This window comes from Pristiophorus japonicus, chromosome 17, assembly GCF_044704955.1.
Source record: "Pristiophorus japonicus isolate sPriJap1 chromosome 17, sPriJap1.hap1, whole genome shotgun sequence".
NCBI lineage: Eukaryota > Metazoa > Chordata > Chondrichthyes > Pristiophoridae > Pristiophorus > Pristiophorus japonicus.
In genome coordinates this window covers 87,514,946-87,536,417 of record NC_091993.1, presented here as the reverse complement: position 1 = coordinate 87,536,417, position 21,472 = coordinate 87,514,946, and the positions used below count along the sequence as shown (strand labels likewise).

The window sequence follows — 21,472 nt, the reverse complement described above, 5'->3', positions numbered from 1 at the left end:
AGATAATGTGATTTAAAGTCTGACTTAAGTTAGCTGTATATTTAGAAAAGGTCTTTTGTTATAGTCTGAGGTAGCCAAATAATTAGTTTGTAAGAGACAAGAGCCCCGGAAACCCGAAATCCTGTTTTGCCAAAAAGACGAAGCAGGACTTCCTGTTCACTGGCTGATTACACCCCTGATCCCTTTGGAATCCCCAGGATGGGCTTTTTCTTTTTAAATAAAATGGGTCGGTACCCTTGCAGTATCAATGGAGCTGGGTCACCTGATAGTTGGGCAAAGAGGACATTACAGCATTTGCCAGCTGCTGGGACCCAGTGTCCACTAGTCCTGTCAAAGTAAAGAAAGTCTTGAAAGACTTGGATTTATATAGCACCTTTCATGACCACCAGATATCTCAAAGCGCTTTACAGCCTATTAAGTACTTTTGGAGTGTAGTCACTGTTGTAATGTGGGAAACGCCGCAGCCAATTTGCACACAAGCAAACTCCCACAAATAGCAATGTGATAATGACCAGATAATCTGTTTTTGTTATGTTGATTGAGGGATAAATATTGACCAGTTCACTGGGGGATAACTCCCCTGCTCTTCAAAATAGTGCCATGGGATCTCTTACATCCACTGTGAGCATCCGAAAGACAGCACCTCCAACAATGCAGCACTCTTTCAGCACTGCACTGGAATGTCAGCCTAGATTTTTGTGTTCAAGTCCCTGGAGTGGGACTTGAACCCACAACCTTCTAACTCAGCGGCGAGTGTGCTACCCACTGAGCCACAGATGACACCCTAGTATAAAACCAACATGGATTTACTATTTCTAGGAAGGTTGCTTTCCTTGTGGCAGTCACTTGGTTGGTGGCTGGCTGATACATGGATACCAGCCTGCCTCTTTCTCTGGCATTACTTCCAAAGGGGGGAGCAGCACAAAAACGCCATCGCCCCCCCCCCCCCCCCCGGGCAACACTGGGACTTCAAGAACAAGGAAAAATCCAGCGTAAATGGCTTTAGCCCCTGCTAACCACCCTCCCGCCCCACCCCACCCAGTGATAATGTCTCTATTGTAGCAGTAGCCCTGAAGAAAACTGGCTAGATGAGAGCAAGCTGGTGTTTTGTAATAAAAGCAACCACTTTGTTTGGAGGGGTGGATGCTTTTTTCAATTATTGAGCCTTTGAAGGATAGTGGATATTTTTATCAGCTCCAGCCACAATCCATCAGACATTAAAGATGGTTTCTCCAACAGGTTTCTGTCAAACATAGAAACATAGAAAATAGGTGCAGGAATAGGCCATTTGGCCCTTCGAGCCTGCACCCATTCAATAAGATCATGGCTGATCATTCACCTCAGTACCCCTTTCCTGCTTTCTCTCCATACCCCTTGATTCCTTTAGCCGTTAGGGCCATATCTAACTCCCGATTGAAAATATACAATGAACTGACATCAACAACTCTCTGCGGTAGAAGAATTCCAAAGGTTAACAACTCTGAGTGAAAAAGTTTCTCCCCATCTCAGTCCTAAATGGCTTACCCCTTATCCTTAGACTGTGTCCCCTGGTTCTGGACTTCCCCAACATCGGGAACATTCTTCCTGCATCTAATCTGTCCAGTCCCGTCAGAATTTTATATGTTTCTATGAGATCCCCTCTCATCCTTCTAAACGCCAGTGAATATACGCCCAGTCGATCTAGTCTCTCCTCATATGTCAGTCCTGCCATCCCGGGAATCAGTCTGGTGAACCTTCGCTGCACTCCCTCAATAGCAAGAACGTCCTTCCTCAGATTAGGAGACCAAAACTGAACACAATATTCCAGTTGAGGCCTCACTAAGGCCCTGTACAACTGCAGTAAGACCTCCCTGCTCCTATACTCAAATCCCCTAGCTATGAAGGCCAACATACCATTTGCCTCCTTCACCGCCTGCTGCACCTGCATGCCAACTTTCAATGACTGATGTACCATGACACCCAGGTCTCGCTGCACCTCCCCTTTTCCTAATCAGCCGCCATTCAGATAATATTCTGCCTTTGTGTTTTTGCCACCAAAAGCAAATTAAACCACCAAATAGTCAGAAGAGAGTACTATTCGAAGCTTATCCACTTCAGCAGTAGAAATGATTAACTGTCCCGATTGCCCAACTATTGATAAAGAACCCTTTTCATCTTAGGTCTGAAAAAAGTTTTACCAAGGACTTTATTTCCCTACTTTGCACTACCTCACACCGTGGGGCTGGCCAACAGGGGCTCCAAGTCATCTTTGCCATATAATGATCCCTTAGAGAATTAATTCGGAATGTATTGAAAGGAACTACTGAATATTTGGGACTTTATATTGTTTTGAAATAATTTATACATTGAGTAACTCAAGTATTATACTGTTTGGGTCTCTGTGTTTTTCTGCTTCTGCGTAATTATCTTGTAAATAAATCAGTATCTTGAATGTTCTGGTCTGACAATGAGGACAGAATGTGGTCAGAGAATAGTCTCTGGTGCATAATGCTGTGAAAAAGGTCATTGTTAATATTGTGGCATGCTACTCAACTCACATGATGCATTCTATCCAAATCACATCACTCAATACATAGGAGACATGTCATAGGAGCTGTTTATGGAAACTGCTTTTTACTGTGAATATGAGTTAAAAGGATTGGAAGGCAGCCTAAATTGTAACCGTGCTGGTTAACTCCTACTGCAGTTTATAGAAGAAATAATCAAACTTAATTTTACTCAAAGTAACCAACTTTGTGTGTGCAGAAAACAGGCTGGAGTTCTTTTCTCTAAGTGACCTAATACAGCGTAGGGGTCTTTAAAATTATGAAGAGGTTTGATTGAGTAGACCTGGAGAAGGTGTTTCCACTTGTGGGGAGACTAAAACTAGTGGTCATAAATTTAAGATAGTCACCAAAAAATTCAATAGGGAATTCAGGAGAAACTTTTTTATCCAGAGTGTTGTTAGAATGTGAATCTCACTACCACAAGAAATAGTTGAGACAAATAGGATTGATGCATTTAAGAGGAAACTAAATAAATACATGAGGGAGTAAGGAATAGAAGGATATGTTGATAGCATTAGAAGATTAGGGATGGGAAGAGGATCGTGTGGAGCATAAACACCGGCCTGGACCAGTTGGGCCAAATGGTCTGTTTCTGTGCTGTAATTCTATGTAAGGTGGACTAGAAAGACATTATCATGCAGTGAGTTGAAAAGCACTTAGCCTTGAAATGACACTGTGAAAATTATAGTACAATTGGGGCTGGATTTTTGGCTTTAATGTTTTTGGGATGATAATGGCAAACGGGCGGGAAAGTTGGCACCCGGAAATAGTTTACGCCTCATTAGATAAGTTTGGGCAGCTGGTCCCTGAGTCACATGGCGCAGCGCTAAGGGAGGCGTTGTAAACCTAACTTAGGGCGTTAGGATGGGACACTCCCAAGCTAAAGAGCCGGGCCAGGAGCGCTCCAAGAGATGCCTGGGGGAGGGGGAAAAAAATTAAAAAATATACCACAAAAACATTCCCAAAACATTGCCCACACCACCACATCACAAATGGTAATAGAAATTTAAAAGAAACAACAATCTCACTTACCTTAGGAGTCCATTACTTATCTCTCCGCTGTCGGGATCGTTGAACCGCCCGATTTCCCAGTCGATCAGTGCGAGGCACTTTGCGGCGTACGGGTCAGGGAAGAATCAAAACCCGCATCGGTATTACAACCAGGGGCGTTGCGGTGCTGCTCGACGCTGCCGCTAAACCAGACCCGAGGATAGTTACGGGGCACGGGAGGCTGACCGCCCGGCCAGAACACCTCACCACCACTATTGCCGCTGCTCCGGGGTGAAAAACAGAGCGGAGGAGACCCAAAAATCGGGCCCCAAATGTTCAATGCCTGACCATTATTTTAATGAGATACCATCGCAGTTAAAGTAAGAGACAAAGGAATTTGAAATGTTGTGCTCTAATATTCAGTGTCATTTTAAGGCCCATAAATCTTTAGTGTTTATGCTTTAAAGAGAAATGATGTTGGTTCTAATGAGCTTTACATAATTTTATTAGCTAAGCAAAATGTCATTATAGCTGCATTCATCAATGTTTTTATGGTGAAGGAAATTTAACATGTTATTTCGTTTTAATGTGTCTGTTATTTCCCTGTAGGATTTGCAGTTATACCTTTCCAACCTCGCTAATCAAATTGACAGAGAAACCACCACAGGGAATGTACCATTGGTAATAATTCTTGACGACCTCAGTGAGCCTGGTTCTCTAAGTGAACTTGTCAATGGTGCCCTTACATGCAAATATCATAAATGGTAGTTATGCATTTTTTTTTTACTGATTGTATGCTAGTGTAAAGTAAGTTGTATTCACAAGGTATCTTGGGTCATGATATTTGATTTACAGTTAAGAACACAATTGTTAAAAGCTTATGGTAACATCTAGAATTTATATTAGGAAAAACAAAAGCCCCAATTATAATCTAACCCGCCCCATCCCTCAGTATTGCACTGGAGTGTCAACCTAGATTTTTGTGCTCGAGTCCCTGGAGTGGGACTTGAACCCACAATCTTCTGACTCAGAGATGAGAGTGATACCCACTGAGGCACAGCTGGCACTATAATAACCCTAGTCTGATGCCAAGTAAAGCAGTTTTGCAATGCAGCATTCAATATTAGTCCTCTGTATTGTTGCTGTTATGGAAGTGGTGATGGTGGTACTGAACAAGTCCATACTAAAGGCAGAATGAAAGAGGAGTGGAAGGCCATGAATGAGAGGCCAAAAAGAAACACTAAATCAATGGCGTACAATTGCAAAGGTAGCAACCATGGGGAATGTGAGATGAAAGATGGAGAGCCTGAATATCCAGGAGTGCAGAAGAGGGAGCAGAATATTAGCCAGGATCCAGATATGCTAGATCTCAACCTTCTCTACAGGTTTTGTCCAGTGGTGTTGGCTGTTTGAAGTGGAACTTCCATCCATCCCAAACATAGCTCCTGATGTCAGAACGGGTGGAGCTAGGGCTGAGTGGTTTCCCATGCTGGGAATGACTTCATCCCCAGCCTGCTGTCTGCCAAGCAACTGATCCATCCGAAGGAGCCAATCATATCAGCACACCAGAAGGATGTGGGGCCCACAAAAATAATTTACCAGAAGTTACTTCAGTCAACTTCTTGTGCTCGCTGGCCTACCTTGACTCCCAGTCTGCCAATGCCTTTATTTTGAAATTCTCATTTTTGTGTTCAAATTCCTCCATGACCTCGCCCATCCCTATCTCTCTAGTCTCTTTCAACCCTACAACCCTCCTCCAACTCTGGCTTCTTATGCATTCCTCACTTCCCTCGCCACACCATTGGCGTCCGTGCCTTCAGCCGTCTAGACAACTAGCTTTGTAATTTCCTTGCTAAAGCACACACATTGATGTTACTGGGATGTATATTAACAAACATTTCAGTTCATATGAGATTATTAAATGTCAATGAAAAACTAAATTCTGATGTCGAAGCGACATACAGCATTTCATTTTAGGATATATCTTTGCAACAATACATGTGTCTCTAGCATCGTCACACTTGTAGGTTCAATTTCTTGTGTTGGGGTAAAAAGAAGACTTCTCTTCTTCAAGGTGGACTTCTTGAAATAAGGAGTCAACACCAGCCCGTATAGCGACCACGGAATCACTCAGACGAAACCTTGGTTCAACTGATCTTTATTCAAGCATATGGAGGGGAAGACTTCCAAATGAACATTCAAAGAACAAGGGTTCCACACACATAGTTATACAGTTTTCCAGGTGTGCGACCCTCCTACAAAATCTCCTACGACCACTGGTTGACCTATAGCTTATCAGTGGAGCTACATTGATTTGTTGACCTTATCAGACTGGCTGCTGAGTGGTTTCTCAATCTCTCCATCTCCCATAGCATGTGGGGCTGATCTCTGCCTTCTGGAATGTGTTGTTCAACAGTCTTAACCTTGCCCTGGTTTCCCATGGCTAGTTCTGCACCTGGTTTCGTATCAGCCAAAACTATCCCTTTCCCATGAGCTCAGCTACTGCTATTATTATTATCCTATCTATGTTTCCAGACAGCTTACTCCCTACTGTCCTTAGAGATTTATTAGTAGGTGTTGTCAACTCTGCCATTCGTTCCCTTGAATGTGCTGAATATGTAAACTTTTCATTTTATGTTATGCGGCCATTTTCTATCATTTATAAGCAAGTTTTACATACAATCTGTCAATCGGCAATATATTATAATCCCTACCTTGAGATGGAGGAACTCCCGACTCCTCACAACCTCCGAATACTGATAAGCCCTTTTAATCTGAACCATCTTACGTATCAGATCAATTTACTGCCTTCAATATCCACTTTGGTGACCATCTGTCTGTCTACTTTATACTTTACACCCTTACACTTGTATATACGGCTGGATTTTCGGGTTTTTGCGAAAATGGTAATTTTACGCCAAAATTACCGTTTTTGCTGCGCTACCATTTTCAGACCTAACGTTTAGCCTTTACTTCGGTAAAATCGGCATTGCACGAAGATTCGCAGCATAAACCACGAGTTTCGGCAACTTTAGTCCGAGGCAGATAGCACTGCGAGAGAGGCCTTGGGAGGGGGAAAAACAGACCCAAAAAAATTGCAAAACATTCAAAAACCACTTACCAACTAAATCGCTGCAAAATACTTAAAAAAATAAAAACTTTAACTTGCCTTTTATGCAGGTCTTCGTACTTACCGCTGCTGGAAGGGCTGTACCGACAGGTTTGACCCTGTCGGTATTCTGGGTGTGACATACGTGTCCCGAGAGAGCTGAAAGTGCGACGCAAACGCAATTTGCGTTGTTGCACGTCGGCACACCTCTCCCCAGCTATACGTGGAAGCGTCGCTGCAAAGCAGTCACCAAGGATCCCGCCGACCGGGTTTTCGCTGCGGAGAGTCAAATCGTGGCAAAAACCCGGTCGCAAAGTCGGCCAAAATCTAGCCCAATATTGTCTGTCTCCATCATTGAGTCTGGAAACTGTTCTCTGTTTAAATATTGAGTAGATTGTCATTTGTTACAGTTTCAAATAAAACCTGTTGAGAAACATTGAATACCAATTAAGAATTATAGCAGCATTTTGTTGTAGCCCTTCTACACTGATATTAACTGGGAATTTGCCATTACAGTAAATTACCAACCTAACATACATAGCCACCAAACAATATTCAGTTCCTAAATTTTATGGGTCCTGTCTCTCTTTCTGGAGTTAATGCTATATTCACAGGAGAGAACTTGCATTCAGTGGTATACTTTTAAGTGCAGTTGGTTAGAAGCATACTTATAAATGAACTTGTATGGATTGAGAAACTACAGTGATATTGTCGTACAACTGTTTAACACATTCATACCAATTTCCCCTCTTCACTATTAACTGGATGGTGAACCCATCCATCAAAATCACACACAGTAACTTCTCTCCTGAAATCTAATCAGTAATTGGGGAAAGATGAATTTGGTTTGTGAAAGATTCCATGGAAATAAATTTGACTCTATTTTTCTACAATATTGCATTGAAGTTAAACTCTGTTTGACAAATGTTACCCGCTTAATACATGTGGTGGTTGAAACTATTTTTTAAAAAAACTAACATTCTTTGTACATTCAAATTTATCTGTTGTGTCTTATAACATTGCCGTGAAACACCTTGGGACGTTTTACTACGTTAGAGGCGCTATATAAACACAGGTTGTTGTTGTACATTCCTAATTCACGCCCCTCACTCATTAATACATACCGGTTACTTCAACGGCCTATACTTTACCAGATTTTAACCCTAACATCAGAAATGTTCTTTGTTCAATTTCTAATGATCTTGTTCAGCTAAAAGCCTTGTAGTTATAATCCAAGTCTCTCAACATTTAGCGGGTAGTATTCCAGGTTTGCACCGACTGTGGGCGAAGTTCCTCCATTGCCAGCTCATTTTGGAAAATTAACCCCTTACTGCTGATACCAAACCTTTAACTGCACTATGAAACAACCTTCCTTATTAGATGATGGACTCTTAGATTTTTATAACTTTGTGTTCTGTGTTTCATGTTTAACATATTGTGAGTAACTGTTGTGACCTGTACAACCTTCCTCATTAACACTAAGCGATTTTTCTGAGCATAACGCATATTTCTGTTTAATCCGTTGCAGGTGTTAAATGGGTATTAGAAAATGACACCTTTTGCAACTGCAGAAAAAGTTAATTACAATTCTGAAATTGGAAACCTATCTTTATAGTAGTTTAGATATTGCCCCTTGTATTATCTTTGGTTTTAATTTGTGTGTTGTTTTTCTTGCAATGTAGCCCATATGTAATTGGAACTACCAACCAGCCTGTCAAATCAACACCAAACCATGGCCTTCATCTCAGTTTTAGGTAAAGTACGGATCTATATATTTAGAAATTCGTTTGCATGGTAATCATGCCTTCGATTAATGTGAGGTTAATTTAATTTTCATATTACGGATTGGCTTCTCATGTTCAATAAAATAAACAGAATAAGTTTTAACTAATTTAGGCCAAACCATTCATTCACTCATGCTGTCGAGATAAAACTATGAATGTTGGAAGTCGGAAATAAAAACAAAACATGCTGGCCTATCAATGTCGGAAAGAGAAATTGCTGGTTACTATTTTGGTCGCATACTCTTGCGTATGTTAGCGTGTTTCCCCACAACAAGGAACTTGTATTAATTAACTATTGTTTTATATGCTCCTTCTCTGATCTTTATTCCTTGAGAATTTTCTTGGATCTTGCAATATAATTTGATTGTATGCACATTTGTCTTTATCTGGAACATAGGGCCCAAAAGGTCTGGGGCTGGGAAGGGCAGAAGGGGAGGCAGGAATTGAACAAATACACTAGGATTCCCCCCCACCCCAATAGCACTAGCCTTTTAAATTTCACTAGATCAGAGTTGTGCTGGATCAACTGCCCACACCCTGTACATAAAGGCTTGTATTTGGGGGAATTTATGGACTTTCCCAGGAATACGGTCCATAACACCCTCTGGGGGACCTCAGCAGAACACATGCCTGAAGAAACCTCAAACTTTTACCAGGGAAAGACGATTGATCCTGGTGAAGATTGATTACATTCCCAAAGATGCCCACTTGGTCCATTTGGAGATGATGATAAGAGGACAGTTTTCTTCAGGATCTCACCATGCTATTGGAGCGACATGGTGCTGCTGCAACATTCTGGCTGCTGTTCCGGGCAGGTGTCACGGATGCAACTGTCCTGGCCATGCAAGTGACCTCGCCCCTGGTGATTTGGGGCAGGGTTTCTGGCTTGGGAGTGGATGGGGATTCTGTTTTGCTGCACTTGCACCAGCAAATCGCCCTGGGATTTCAAGACCGTAATATTTTAATTTGTGCAGACCTCCACCATCCATTAAGATGTGCATGTTTTAATTTGTCGCAACAGGCAATGTTTTGAATATTTTATTTAAGTAAAAATGAAATACTTTAAAGAGTTGATTGAGAAAGTTAAAGGAAAGGCTAACTGGAAAATGTAACAGATTGAACTCCAAACAGAGAAAGTATATTTGTCATTTTGTTCATAATATAATGAGACGGTTATATTCCATTGAATTGCTGACATGTCTTTTTTAGTTGAACAGCAATAACTGCAGAAAATCAGTTGATGAACTGCAGCTGTAGAGTGGGAGAGTATTGCTCTATCCTTCATAAATTGAAAATTTGTGGTAGTTTCTTCCAGAGATTGCACCACGATGAAATTGCTGTTTCTGCAGTATTTTCTTTAGTACAATTACAGTTACAATTCCAGTACAATTATGGAATAACAATGCCCAATTTTGATCTCTAGGCTGGTGCCATTTTCTAACAATGCAGAGCCTGCTAACGGATTCTTAAGTCGCTACTTACAACGAAAACTGATTGAATCGGAGAATGATGCAAATGCAAACAATAATGAAATCCTCAATATTCTTAACTGGGTGTCCAAGCTATGGTACCATCTGCACACATTTCTGGAAATGCACAGTACATCTGACTTCCTTATTGGTAGGTGCTGTTTCATAGATGGCAATAATGATAATTTGATTACCATCAATAGATTACTCGTTAATTTGATGTCAATTATTTTAGTTAATGTATTAATGAATCTTGGCTTACTTCATGGGGAAAAAGTCAGAGTCCTTTATATCCGAGACGAATCTTTGAGGAACTTTGCACTCTTCTCCTTGTGGTGAAATCCAGCTAGGATCACGGAAAACATTTGCAGTAATGAACAGCAGTGATATATCCTCTCAATGTGCAAACAGAATTTGTGTGTGGAAACAATACCACAATAGCTGACTTATGCTGTACACAGTGAGCTTTGCTTGCCTCAGCCATTAGTTTTATAATTTGTACTCGTATGTTGGATTTAGAAGTATTCTGGTTGGACAGGGTACGAAGTCTAAGCCAATCATTGGGGAACATAGGAACAAGAGTAGGTCATTCAGCCCCTCGAGCCTTTTCTGCAATTCAATCAGATCATGGCTGATCTGTACCTCAACTGCATTTATCCACCTTTGCTTCATATCCCTTGTAGCCCCTACCAAGTAAAAAATCTATCGATCTCAACCTTGAAAATTTAAATTGAATCACATCCACAGCTTTCTTTTGGTGGAGGGTGGGGATGGGTGGGTGGGTGGAGGGGAGGGGAGAGAGGAGAAAGAGTTCCAGATTTCACTAACCTTTGTGTGATTTTTGTTTTATCATTATTCGGGATGTGGGCTTCAGTGGCAAGGCTGGTATTTATTGCCCATCCCTAGTTGCCCCTGAGAAGGTGGTGGTGGGCCTTCTGGAACAGCTGCAGTCCATGTGATGAAGGTACTGCCCCATTGCTGTTGGGTAAGGAGTTCTAGAATTTCGACGGTGACAATGAAGGAAAAGTGATGAATGTCTTTGTCAGGTTGCTGCGTGACTTGAAGGAGAGCTGAGAGGTGCCAGTGTTCCCATGCACCTGCTGCCCTTCTCCTTCTAGGTAGTGGAGATCGCAGGTTACTGCTAAAAGGCCTAGCCCTAATTTTAAGAATATGCCCCTTTGTTCTGGATTCATTTTTATCAGGAAAACTAATTATTTTTCTGCCAAGGGAAATCTTACATACCTGTAGTTATGTAGGTAGGAATTTAGGGAAGCATTAAATAATTAGATCTTCCCAGCTACTCTTGTTCTTCTTTCCAAGTCATTTTTTTCTATAATTACATTAGATGGCAGATAACATCAGTGCTTTACTAGATTCAAGTCCGCTGTAATTGAACTTGGCACAAAAATGGAAATTGAAAATGTGTCGCTCTTCTTACAAAAACTCCCAGTGCAACCCTTTGCTGAGCACTGCTGGTACCTTCATACTGCTGCCACAGAATATTGAGTGAAATACCAAGACTGACACCGTAGTTAACTCAAAATCCTCAGTGGTCAGGGTTTGTTGGAATGAGGTGTGACTATACCTTTTTTAATACTTTGTTTTCTGTTCCATGATCTCTGCTGTAATTGGTGGCACAGTGAATAGAGCTGAAAAGTCCAAGTGATCAGCCAATCGGTCTATTTCATCAAATATTTGAACTTGTTCAACTTGCTTCATATTAAATTTCAAAACACTAAGGGGGAAAAATTCGTGTTCGCCAGCAAAGGCAGTGTTGCACGCCGGTTGACGTTACCACGCTGCCATTTTATTTCCAGTTACCGGCAGCACAAAGAGAGAGGAATATGGTGGCTGCTGCGGGACCCACCACCAGCTGGCAAAAGAGCAGCGGCCACCATTTTATCACCATTTCATGTCGTTATGGAGTGGCACTCAACAGATGAATTTCTTGTCCCAAGAGTCTGAGACATGTTGTAGCCTTTATGGAACATTAACATTGCTTTTTATTCATTCTCTCGTAGGTCCTTGTTTTTTCCTGTCCTCTCCAGTAAACGTGGCTGAGTTCAGAGATTGGTTCATTGACCTGTGGAACTATTCCATTCTCCCTTATCTTCAGGAAGGCGTTAATGATGGTATCAAGGTATATATGTATAGATTGAATAACTATATTTATAGGAACAGCACTTATTTTCTTCTACCAGATCAAGAGACTGAACTTTAGCTGTATGAAAAAACCGTAAGCATGTGAAACTGCACAGTGTAGTCTCGTCTTTACTGCCCTTTCCACTACTTTCCCAATGGTATCTGGGGTGGACAATTGTTTAAAAAAAAAATCCAGGAAGTTTGGAGGTTGCCTGCTCCCTCAAAGGCTTGCTATTGAAGTCTTACAGCTCAGGTTTGGTGAGGCTTATTGGTGGAGGCAGAGGAACCTACTTCCAGTATGTGATGATCCCAGGGCCAGAAAATCAGCCATGGTCAAGGCGGGTCGAAGTCCTTTATAGGCAATCTCATTAGTAAACTAAGTCAGATGTGATTTGCAGTAAAATAAATGATCCTGTTAGCCAAGTACAGAGAATCATTTTGGAAAGGCACATGGGGTGATTTCAAAAAAGACCACACAATTAAACATTTCCAAATTAGTAGCAAAAAGAGTTAAGAGTACTACAGTATTTTCTGTTTTGTTAGTGAAATTTAAATTACTAATCTGGTAAGCTAGCACCCTGAAAATTGCTTTTTTCAATCTAGATAGAAATCAAAGTAATGCATATATCTTGTTAAGCTGTTTCTATGGTGTGTTGGTATGATTATTTCTGCTATTTCTTTTTAAAATGGTTCTACCAGTGTTTTGTTTACAGTTTTAATCCACCCCAGTATCCTTCCATTTGGAAAGTTGCATGACTTTGACCATGGAATTATTTACAGATACTGTCACTGTCCTTCCATACTGACTGGGCGGGACTTACATTTAGTGGGTAGATGCAGGCTGCTCTGATAGTTTGTTTTCCCACTAGTGCTTGAGAGGAGCACGTTGTTACTGAGAGGCGCTCAATCTAGCCATCTGGCACCGAGTGACCTGACTGAAAACCATTAAAATTAATTTGTAGAGGTGCAATCTTCAAATGCCTGTTAAGGTTACTATTAGAACCTGGCCAATTCAGTGGGAACCCAACTTCCAATTGCAGGAGCTACTAGCCCTTGTGTTTATTTAAACGCAAAGGCACCGTGTTTAACATTTATATTACACCTTCTCAGCTTTCATAATATATTCATAGCAAAGATTACTTTTTGCTTCACAAATAAGAAGTTCACAATTCCCAGGGAGGGACTTCCAGAGTGTGAGGTCCAGGCAGCTGAAAACATGGGGGCCAGTGGAGAGGCAGAGAGCTGCTGTCATTGAAAATGACCGTGAAGCTGTCTATTGTCATAAAAACCCAACTGGTTCTCTAATAGCCTTTTAGGGAAGGAAACCTGCAGCGCTTACTTACTCTTCCCTACATGTGACTCCAGTCTCCCACCAAATTGGCTGACACAACTAAGCTGCCTTCTGAATTAGCCTTACAATCCACTCTGTTGTGTCAACAGGAAGGTAGCTCACCAAAACCTTCTCGGGGCAACAAGGGATAAGCAATAAATGCCAGCCTTGCCAACGAGTTTGAAACCCGAGAATAAAGAGAGGAACCAAGTATTGGTTGTCCCTCTGAGCTGGACGACAGAAGAGAGCCAGATTCTGTGCTCCACAGTGCAGGGCAAGGAGGGATGATGCATGACAGTCACAAAGAATGTTGTTTGCTACTTTGCTCAGGGCTACTTCACTACCTTTCAGTATCTTTATATTGTTTTATTTCAGATGCCAGAGTTCAGCTGCGAGTATTTTAAATCTGTATATGTGATAAAATGATTTATCACATGTAAATTGTTCTGCATCTCCTTCCATTTCTCATGTGTTGTACAAATAGGAGTTGGAGACCTTGATGATAAAAGCAGGTGAAGGGACTATGTGGATTTTAAATTATCCTGTAGTTAGAATTAGTATTGCTGACTACTACATAGCTGAATGAAGGGAGAGAAATAACTCAAATGAGAGAGGTGATCTCATCACCATCAATCACTATTTAAAAAAGATGGCTACAATATGTGTTGAAAATTGAAAGATATGATTGTATTTCCAAATTTGTAATACAAGAACTAGTTCAAGGAATGCGATACTGAATTAGATCACATACATAATGGATTAATTCTTTTGAGGAGGTGGTTTTGATACAATGCAGTCTTCAGAATGATTTGAAACATGAGAGATTAGATTTGTGGAACTGCCTGGATTGCTATGGGCCACAGCTTGATGATGAATTGGTACATAGTCAATCTGTAGAACATAGATTTCTAGCCCATGACAGGTGGATAGATGTGTGAACATGATTTCCATTATGACTCAATTTACAAAGATTTATAAATCTGCTTCAAGTTCTCCTTTTTTCTTTTCTTTTGGTTTCATCTTTTCTACTTCTCTTTTGATTAAGGCTTTGTCTGCTGATAGTTTGTAGTTTTGTGGGTGCACCCACACCTGAGTACCTTGGTCAAGTGACTATTATTCATGCGTGATTGTGGACAGAGAGTTTTGATAGGCTATTTAACTGTGGACAGCATGCAGCAGAACCATTCCTGTCCTCCTCCGAAATCCACACATGTCATAAACTGGCTGACACTTCTTGCGTATCATTCTGTTGCCATTTGTGTCCAAATCATGACTTATGATCAATGTACAAGTAACACCCCAAATGCTGTAGTTTCCCATGGGATACCTTCTTTGTTGGGACCCAGAGTAATGTCATCTGAGAACATCCAGACTTCCCAAGTAGCTGTCTGATTCTTGCTGTTTAGTTCTGATTATTCACACGATTGATTTAGGGAAAGAAAACATAATCTGTACCTGAAAACACTTTGATATTATGTTGAAATATTTCCTCGTATCTAGAGCATTCAAATAGTCAATGAGGTCAAACTATCTTTCTGAAGTTAGACTCTCTTGAAGTTTACAATTGCCCAAAGCTTGAGGGAAGAACAGTATACATTCAACAGGAAATGTTTAAATGAACCTCTGTTTCAAAAGAACCAAATGCTTAAATATCATCTGTCGATTCAGATTTAAATCCAAAATTGGTTTTAGAAATTTATTTTAGGTGTCACCTCTAATAGAACATTGTTTTACATTAAATAAATAAATATATGAGCTGCATGGCTACATTTGTTACAATCTATAATCTTTCCGATTTTGTCTTAGACATATGGAAGAAAAGCTGTGTGGGAAGACCCTGCTAAGTGGGTACAGGATACTCTACCTTGGTCAACTGCTTCACAAGACCGCTCCAAGATCTTCCATTTGCCTCCACCAAGCACAGGATCACAAGTTACAGGCCCTCCTGCAGACAAAAGAAAGATCAAAGAGACAGCACCTACTTCACTTGAATCAGACCCACTTGTAAGCATAGCAACTCTACATTATTATCCAGTGGCGGTGAAATTCTGAGCTTCACTAACTTTAGAGAAAATGTAGGCATGAGTTTTAAATGTCCTAGGGGGAGTGTTTGCTAGTGCTGTTGGGGAGGAGTTAAACTAATATGGCAGGGGAATGGGAACCAATGGAGGGAGACAGAGGGAAACAAAAAGGAGACAAAAGCAAAAAACAAAGGAGATGAGAAAAAGTGGAGGGCAGAGAAACGCAAGACAAAGAACAAAAAGGGCCACTGTACAACAAAATTCTAAAAGGACAAAGGGTGTTAAAAAAACAAGCCTGAAGGCTTTGTGTCTTAATGCAAGGAGTATCCGTAATAAGGTGGATGAATTAACTGTGCAAATAGATGTTAACAAATATGATTTGATTGGGATTACGGAGACATGGCTCCAGGATGATCAGGGCTGGGAACTCAACATCCAGGGGTATTCAACATTCAGGAAGGATAGAATAAAAGGAAAAGGAGGTGGAGTAGCATTGCTGGTTAAAGAGGAGATTAATACAATAGTTAGGAATGACATTAGCTTGAATGATGTGGAATCTATATGGGTAGAGCTGCAGAACACCAAAGGGCAAAAAACTTTCTACATATAGGACAACACTAAAAAAGGGTTAAAAAAAAACTTTCACTCTGTCTGAAAGAGTGGTTGGAGCTAAAACAAACAGACAGCTCCACCACTTTTCCAAACAGGCTTTCAGACACATGAAAAATTCATTCCGCAGTCAAAAAAAATCACACAGGTACTCTCACTCAAAGACAGACATTCACAAAAGTCTCTCTTCATTCAACAACGCTTATTGTTTGGCTGGCTCTATTTTAAAAAAAAATTAATACATGATGATAGATTAATACATGATTGATTTACTTTCTCTGTTAATTTTACATGGGCTCGAAGAATTAGAACCCAGACCTTTTTTATTACTTTCTTTTGTTTCTCCGCCAGGTGGCGGGTAAGGGACCCTTCGGGTCCCCACTCGAGTTCAGTTGTTATATTGGCCATATTTAGTATTGGGGATAGCTAAAGGTCTAACTCTCAGCGGTCCGCCTGCACCAGCGTGACTTGTAGGAGGCTGTTTCTAACTCAGATATTGTATGGGTAGCTCGCTAAAGATCCACTCTCACGGGTCCGCGCTTGACCTGTAGTGGAACACCTTACTCTCAGCGCTCCGCATGTACCAACATGACTTGTAATAGGCCGTTTAGCTCCACTCTCAGAGGTCCGCCTACACCAGCGTGACTTGCAGTGTGTACCGACGTGACTTGTAGTAGGCCATTATCTAACTACTGTCAGGTTACGAATATCCTATTACACACACTCGCGCAATTCTTAAAACACGTTTAAGCAATTCCTGCAGTGTTCTACGCCTCCTTAACGACTACCTACCACCATTTTGCCGGTTGGTCTGACCCTTCCCACAGGTTGGATATTGCGTCGCTCTCCGGACACCACCAGGTCCCTTCCCCCCGGGATTTATTGCCCATACTCACCCGGATTCTCCAGGGGTGTCCCCACGGCCTCTGCAATATCCTGTTCGTGACGCCATTGTTAGCGCAAATGTACCCTCCAAAAATCACTCAGCTCTGGGTCGGATCCAAACGTCAAAATGGCGGGGAGATGAAGCCACTGGACGATTCAGGCGCTTCTCTCCGCCGAATAAAGGGTTTCATGGATTGTTATATGTTTTACAACAGTTTACTACAGTTACATCAGTCCATTTCGGCTGGACACTATCCAATCATATTGATTATAGATTACATATAGATTCAATTAAACCAATAGAGTTAGTCTTTAAATGTTAGGTGGCTCGTGTGTTGCCAAGAGATGTGTTGCTAAGAGATGTGTTGCTAACAATTACACACAATCTTGTGGCATGGTCCAGGCCCCCCTTTATCTTACTGTCCTTGGGTGCTGTTCTTTGGGCAGTCTCCTTATTCTAATCCTGTTACAGAGTCGTATTGTTCTATCATAGATCAGGACTTCTCGTCTGGGGAACATCTGCAAAGCTGTGGTGTGTTTCTGCGTGTGAACACAGCTATTATCAGTACCTAAGAAAGCAGTCTCTTTTCTGCTGGCTGACATCCCTTGGGGCTTTGCTAATCCACGAGCAGCCATCTTTGTACCTTTTACACACACACATTTAATACTACAATTATATATTTCATTCTGACATCTATGCTACAGGTGCCGTTGCCCTAGGGGAAAATCTCTCTCGAACAGAGACCAAAACTGAACACATTATTGCAGGTGAGGTCTCACTAAGGCCCTGTACAACTGCAGTAAGACCTCTCTGCTCCTATACTCAAATCTCCTAGCTATGAAAGCCAACATACCATTTGCCTTCTTCACCGCCCACTGTACCTGCATGCCAACTTTCAATGACTGATGAACCATGACACCCAGGTCTCGTTGCACCTCCCCTTTTCCTAATCTGCAGCCATTCAGATAATATTCTGTCTTTGTGTTTTTGCCCCCAAAATGGATAACCTCACATTTATCCACATTATATTGCATCTGCCATGCATATTTGCCCACTCACCTAACCTGTCCAAGTCACCCTGCAGCCTCTTAGCGTCCTCCTCACAGCTCACACCGCCACCCAGTTTAGTGTCATCTGTAAACTTGGAGATATTACACTCAATTCCTTCATCTAAATCGTTACAATATACATTAAAGAGCTAGGGTCCCAGCACTGAGCCCTGCGGCACTCCACTAGTCACTGCCTGCCATTCTGAAAAGGACCCGTTTATCCCGACTCTCTGCTTCCTGTCTGCTAACCAGTTCTCTGTCCACGTCAATATATTACCCCCAATACCATGTGCTTTGATTTTGCACACCAATCTCTTGTGTGGGACCTTGTCAAAAGCCTTTTGAAAGTCCAAATACACCACATCCACTGGTTCTCCCTTGTCCACTCTGCTAGTTCCATCCAGATTGGGGCTCGGTTTAATATCTTGTGTGAAAAGCAGCACCTTCAACAATGCAGCATTCTCCAATTGCTGCACTGAAGTGCCAGTCTAGACTGTATGCTCAGGCCAACTTGGAGGGAAGAATGCTACCAACTGAGCCAGGTAATAATTTTAGAGGGATTTTTACCCTACGCGCCTGGTAGGCAGTTAAAATGGCCCGGGTTACTTATCTGCTGGAAAGCCGCCCGGATCTCGCCATTTCAGATCTTAACAGATGCTCCGAGACAGACTTCTAAACAGGCCACCCAAAGCTGGCAGGGCTCCAATTCACACATACTAGTCAGCATCCAACAACGTCAGTAGGCCCTGACAGCGATTTTAACAATGGCATGAGCAGGGAAGCCGCCACAGCTTTCCCACCAGATGAAGGCCAGCGTGAAGAGGATTAGGAAGCTGGAGAGTCCCTCCTCTTAACTCTTTTACTTTCACGTGTGGAACCAGGAGTGTTATGTAAGCAATAAAGGTACAAACTGAATGCTGTTTAACTGAACAAGGTACAACCACCTTCTGCTTTATTATGGCCCAAAATGCCTGACTCTCAAAACAGCTGGCCTTTTATACCAGAGCAGCACCATGTGCGTGCTGCTCAGTGGCCTCCAACAACGACACCATCTGGTGGCTACAAACAGCATGTACATACATGACAAGGAGGAGCAGGAGTATTCATTCAGGCCCCACAAGTAAAGTTTAGACTTCCCCAACCTCGGGACACCCCCCCCACTTCCCTACCACAAACCCCCGCCCCCACCCCCCCCCACCCAGAACCTCCTTCCCCGCACTTACCTCCATGATGATGGGCAACCAAGGGTTACCTCATTTTCAGCGACCGGCAGCCATTTCCTGCCCACTTTCGGCCTGTTCCAGGTGGGAGGTAGTCCGTCGGTATGTTAGTAAGGCCCAGCTCTAAAATTGGCATGGCCTCATATTGCCATAGTCGGGTAAAAAGCAAACTGTAGCCAGTGATTTCCTGCCAGAAAGCTGCTGGTAGTTAAAATCCCTCCACCATGTGTCAGAATAGTTGAAATCTGCTTAGACTAATTTTACTATCTACATTGACACTATTTTCAGACAAGGGAGGCTTTGTTACATTAAATGAGTTTCTATTATTCAAATGTTAAATTAAATATTTAAAAGAAAGGATTTGGGAACATTCAGGTTCTTTAATTGTGCATCTGTCTGTGTGTGTGTATATATATCTCTATCTCTATCTCTATCTATCTATCTCTATATATAATATATATATATATTATATATATATCTTTATATATCAGTATTAGTTTTGCTATGATCTCTTAGGCAAATAGCCTGCCAACATTCGCTCTCCAAGATTTGACAGAAAGAATGATTGCTTGAACCAAGTACTGGAGGACTGCTAGTGACTCTTCAGCTTAAGGAGAGGCGGAGTGAGGGGAGAAAAATCAGTAATTGTATTTTGGAGAAGAGAGGATAAATGCTTGTGATGAATATAAGAGAAGAAGCTGTTGTATCCAAGAACAATAATACCGTGCAGTTTTCTTGATTGTGAACATGTGACACCAAGGGCTGGAATTTGGTCAGCACTTCTGCTGGGTTCTTCGGCGGTATTCCTATCTTTTTGGTTGAAAATCACCCGATGCGAGTTTGACCAAAGTGTTCCGCCTGCGGTTTTGAAATACCGCTGGGGAATGGACCGCCGGAGTGCAACACTGAGAAAACCGATTCCGCCCACGCTTGGTGGTAGCGGTGTTCCATAGTTGCTGAAACAAAACACCGCCCAGAAGAAACCAGCCAGAGCAGCCCTTTGATCGGCTGTAGGCATGAAACCCTGCGGGGGAAAAAAAAAGGTAAGTGAAAGTTTAAAAAAATATTTTGCAGCGATTCACTGGAAAAGGATCCTGTGAATGTTTTCTGATTTTTAAAATTTTTATTTTTTTAAAAAAATATTTGTGTTTTCCGCCCCACTCCCAAGGCCCAATTCGCAGCCTCGGACTAAATTTTGACTAAATACCGCTCAATTTGACCAGGATCGCGTTTCCTGCCGAGAATCCACGTGGAACACCGATTTTTCCCGCCAGGTGGAATTTTTTCCTTTTTTTTGGATAAATTTTCCGCCGCTTTTAATTGAATAATCTTAGCGTTTTTTTGGGTGGTTTTTGATCAAATTCCAGCCCATTGAACATGTTATGGAATGAGAAAAGTTGGGAACCAGTGTCTCATTCAATCAGCCAAGCAAGTCTACTCCATCCTTAAATAATGTATAATCTATCCTAACATTGACTCTACCTCCTGTTTTTTTCTGAATTTTGTTTATTTATTCTGTCACTTCCTGAGCAAATATCTACACAATGTGTTCCTGAACAGAGTGGATCAAGTGTAGTTATATCGATCAAATATCTCAATTTACATGGAAATAATATTGTTGCGAAGAATCTAATGATTTTTAGTTTTCAACGAAGTAGACACAATACCGTAACAATTGAACAGAAAACTAAACTCCCTCTTCATTCTCGGCTGAATAATGTGTTTCACTCACCTTTGATTTGTAACTTTGAAGTAAGGCACAGAAGTTCATTCATTCAGAAATATTGTGTGTCCTCCAACTTCACGCTCTGCTGGCTCTGCTTCCATTTCAGCAACATTGTTCTGAAAATTGGATCTCTGCCCTTTATCCAATCTCAGCAGTTGCGTGAAATTTCAGGAAAGGACCGCATGACTTAAAATCCAAGTAGAACCATCACTTGTATAGTATTAGTATCCTTAAATATATAATTTCAGAATTTTTGACAGACTTGTGTAGGGGGATAGCAGAAAAGCTTCTCTTTCCACGAGTGGACCCCCTGATATAAGGGGTCGACACTCGTCCCAATCCATGTAGCAAACCTCGACGTTAATAGATGGAGACGGAAGGCAAGGTTCAATGATTACGAATGGTCCGGGAGCAATTTCTCAACGCTCTGCGAACAGCAAATTCATACATCTTTTATACAATTTCAAAGACCCCTTTCCTTCCCCAATACAATCTCCCACGACTCCTGATTGGTTACCTTATCAGTAACACCTTGGATTGACAGACCAGTGTCTTAAGGCAGTTTCAAGCCTTCTGTAGGGTGACCTCATC

General features: G+C 41.6%; 1 protein-coding gene across 1 annotated transcript in view; it reads left to right on the top strand.

Annotated features, from left to right (window-relative positions):
• The window catches only part of LOC139227842 (neuron navigator 1-like), a 629,647-nt gene that overhangs the window by 592,024 nt on the left and 16,151 nt on the right, over positions 1–21,472 (top strand). Inside the window, exons 27-31 of the mRNA XM_070858918.1 lie at positions 4,146–4,300; positions 8,328–8,399; positions 9,853–10,049; positions 11,920–12,038; positions 15,177–15,374. Coding sequence (XP_070715019.1) covers positions 4,146–4,300; positions 8,328–8,399; positions 9,853–10,049; positions 11,920–12,038; positions 15,177–15,374 — 741 coding nt within the window. The remainder of the gene's footprint in view (positions 1–4,145; positions 4,301–8,327; positions 8,400–9,852; positions 10,050–11,919; positions 12,039–15,176; positions 15,375–21,472) is intronic.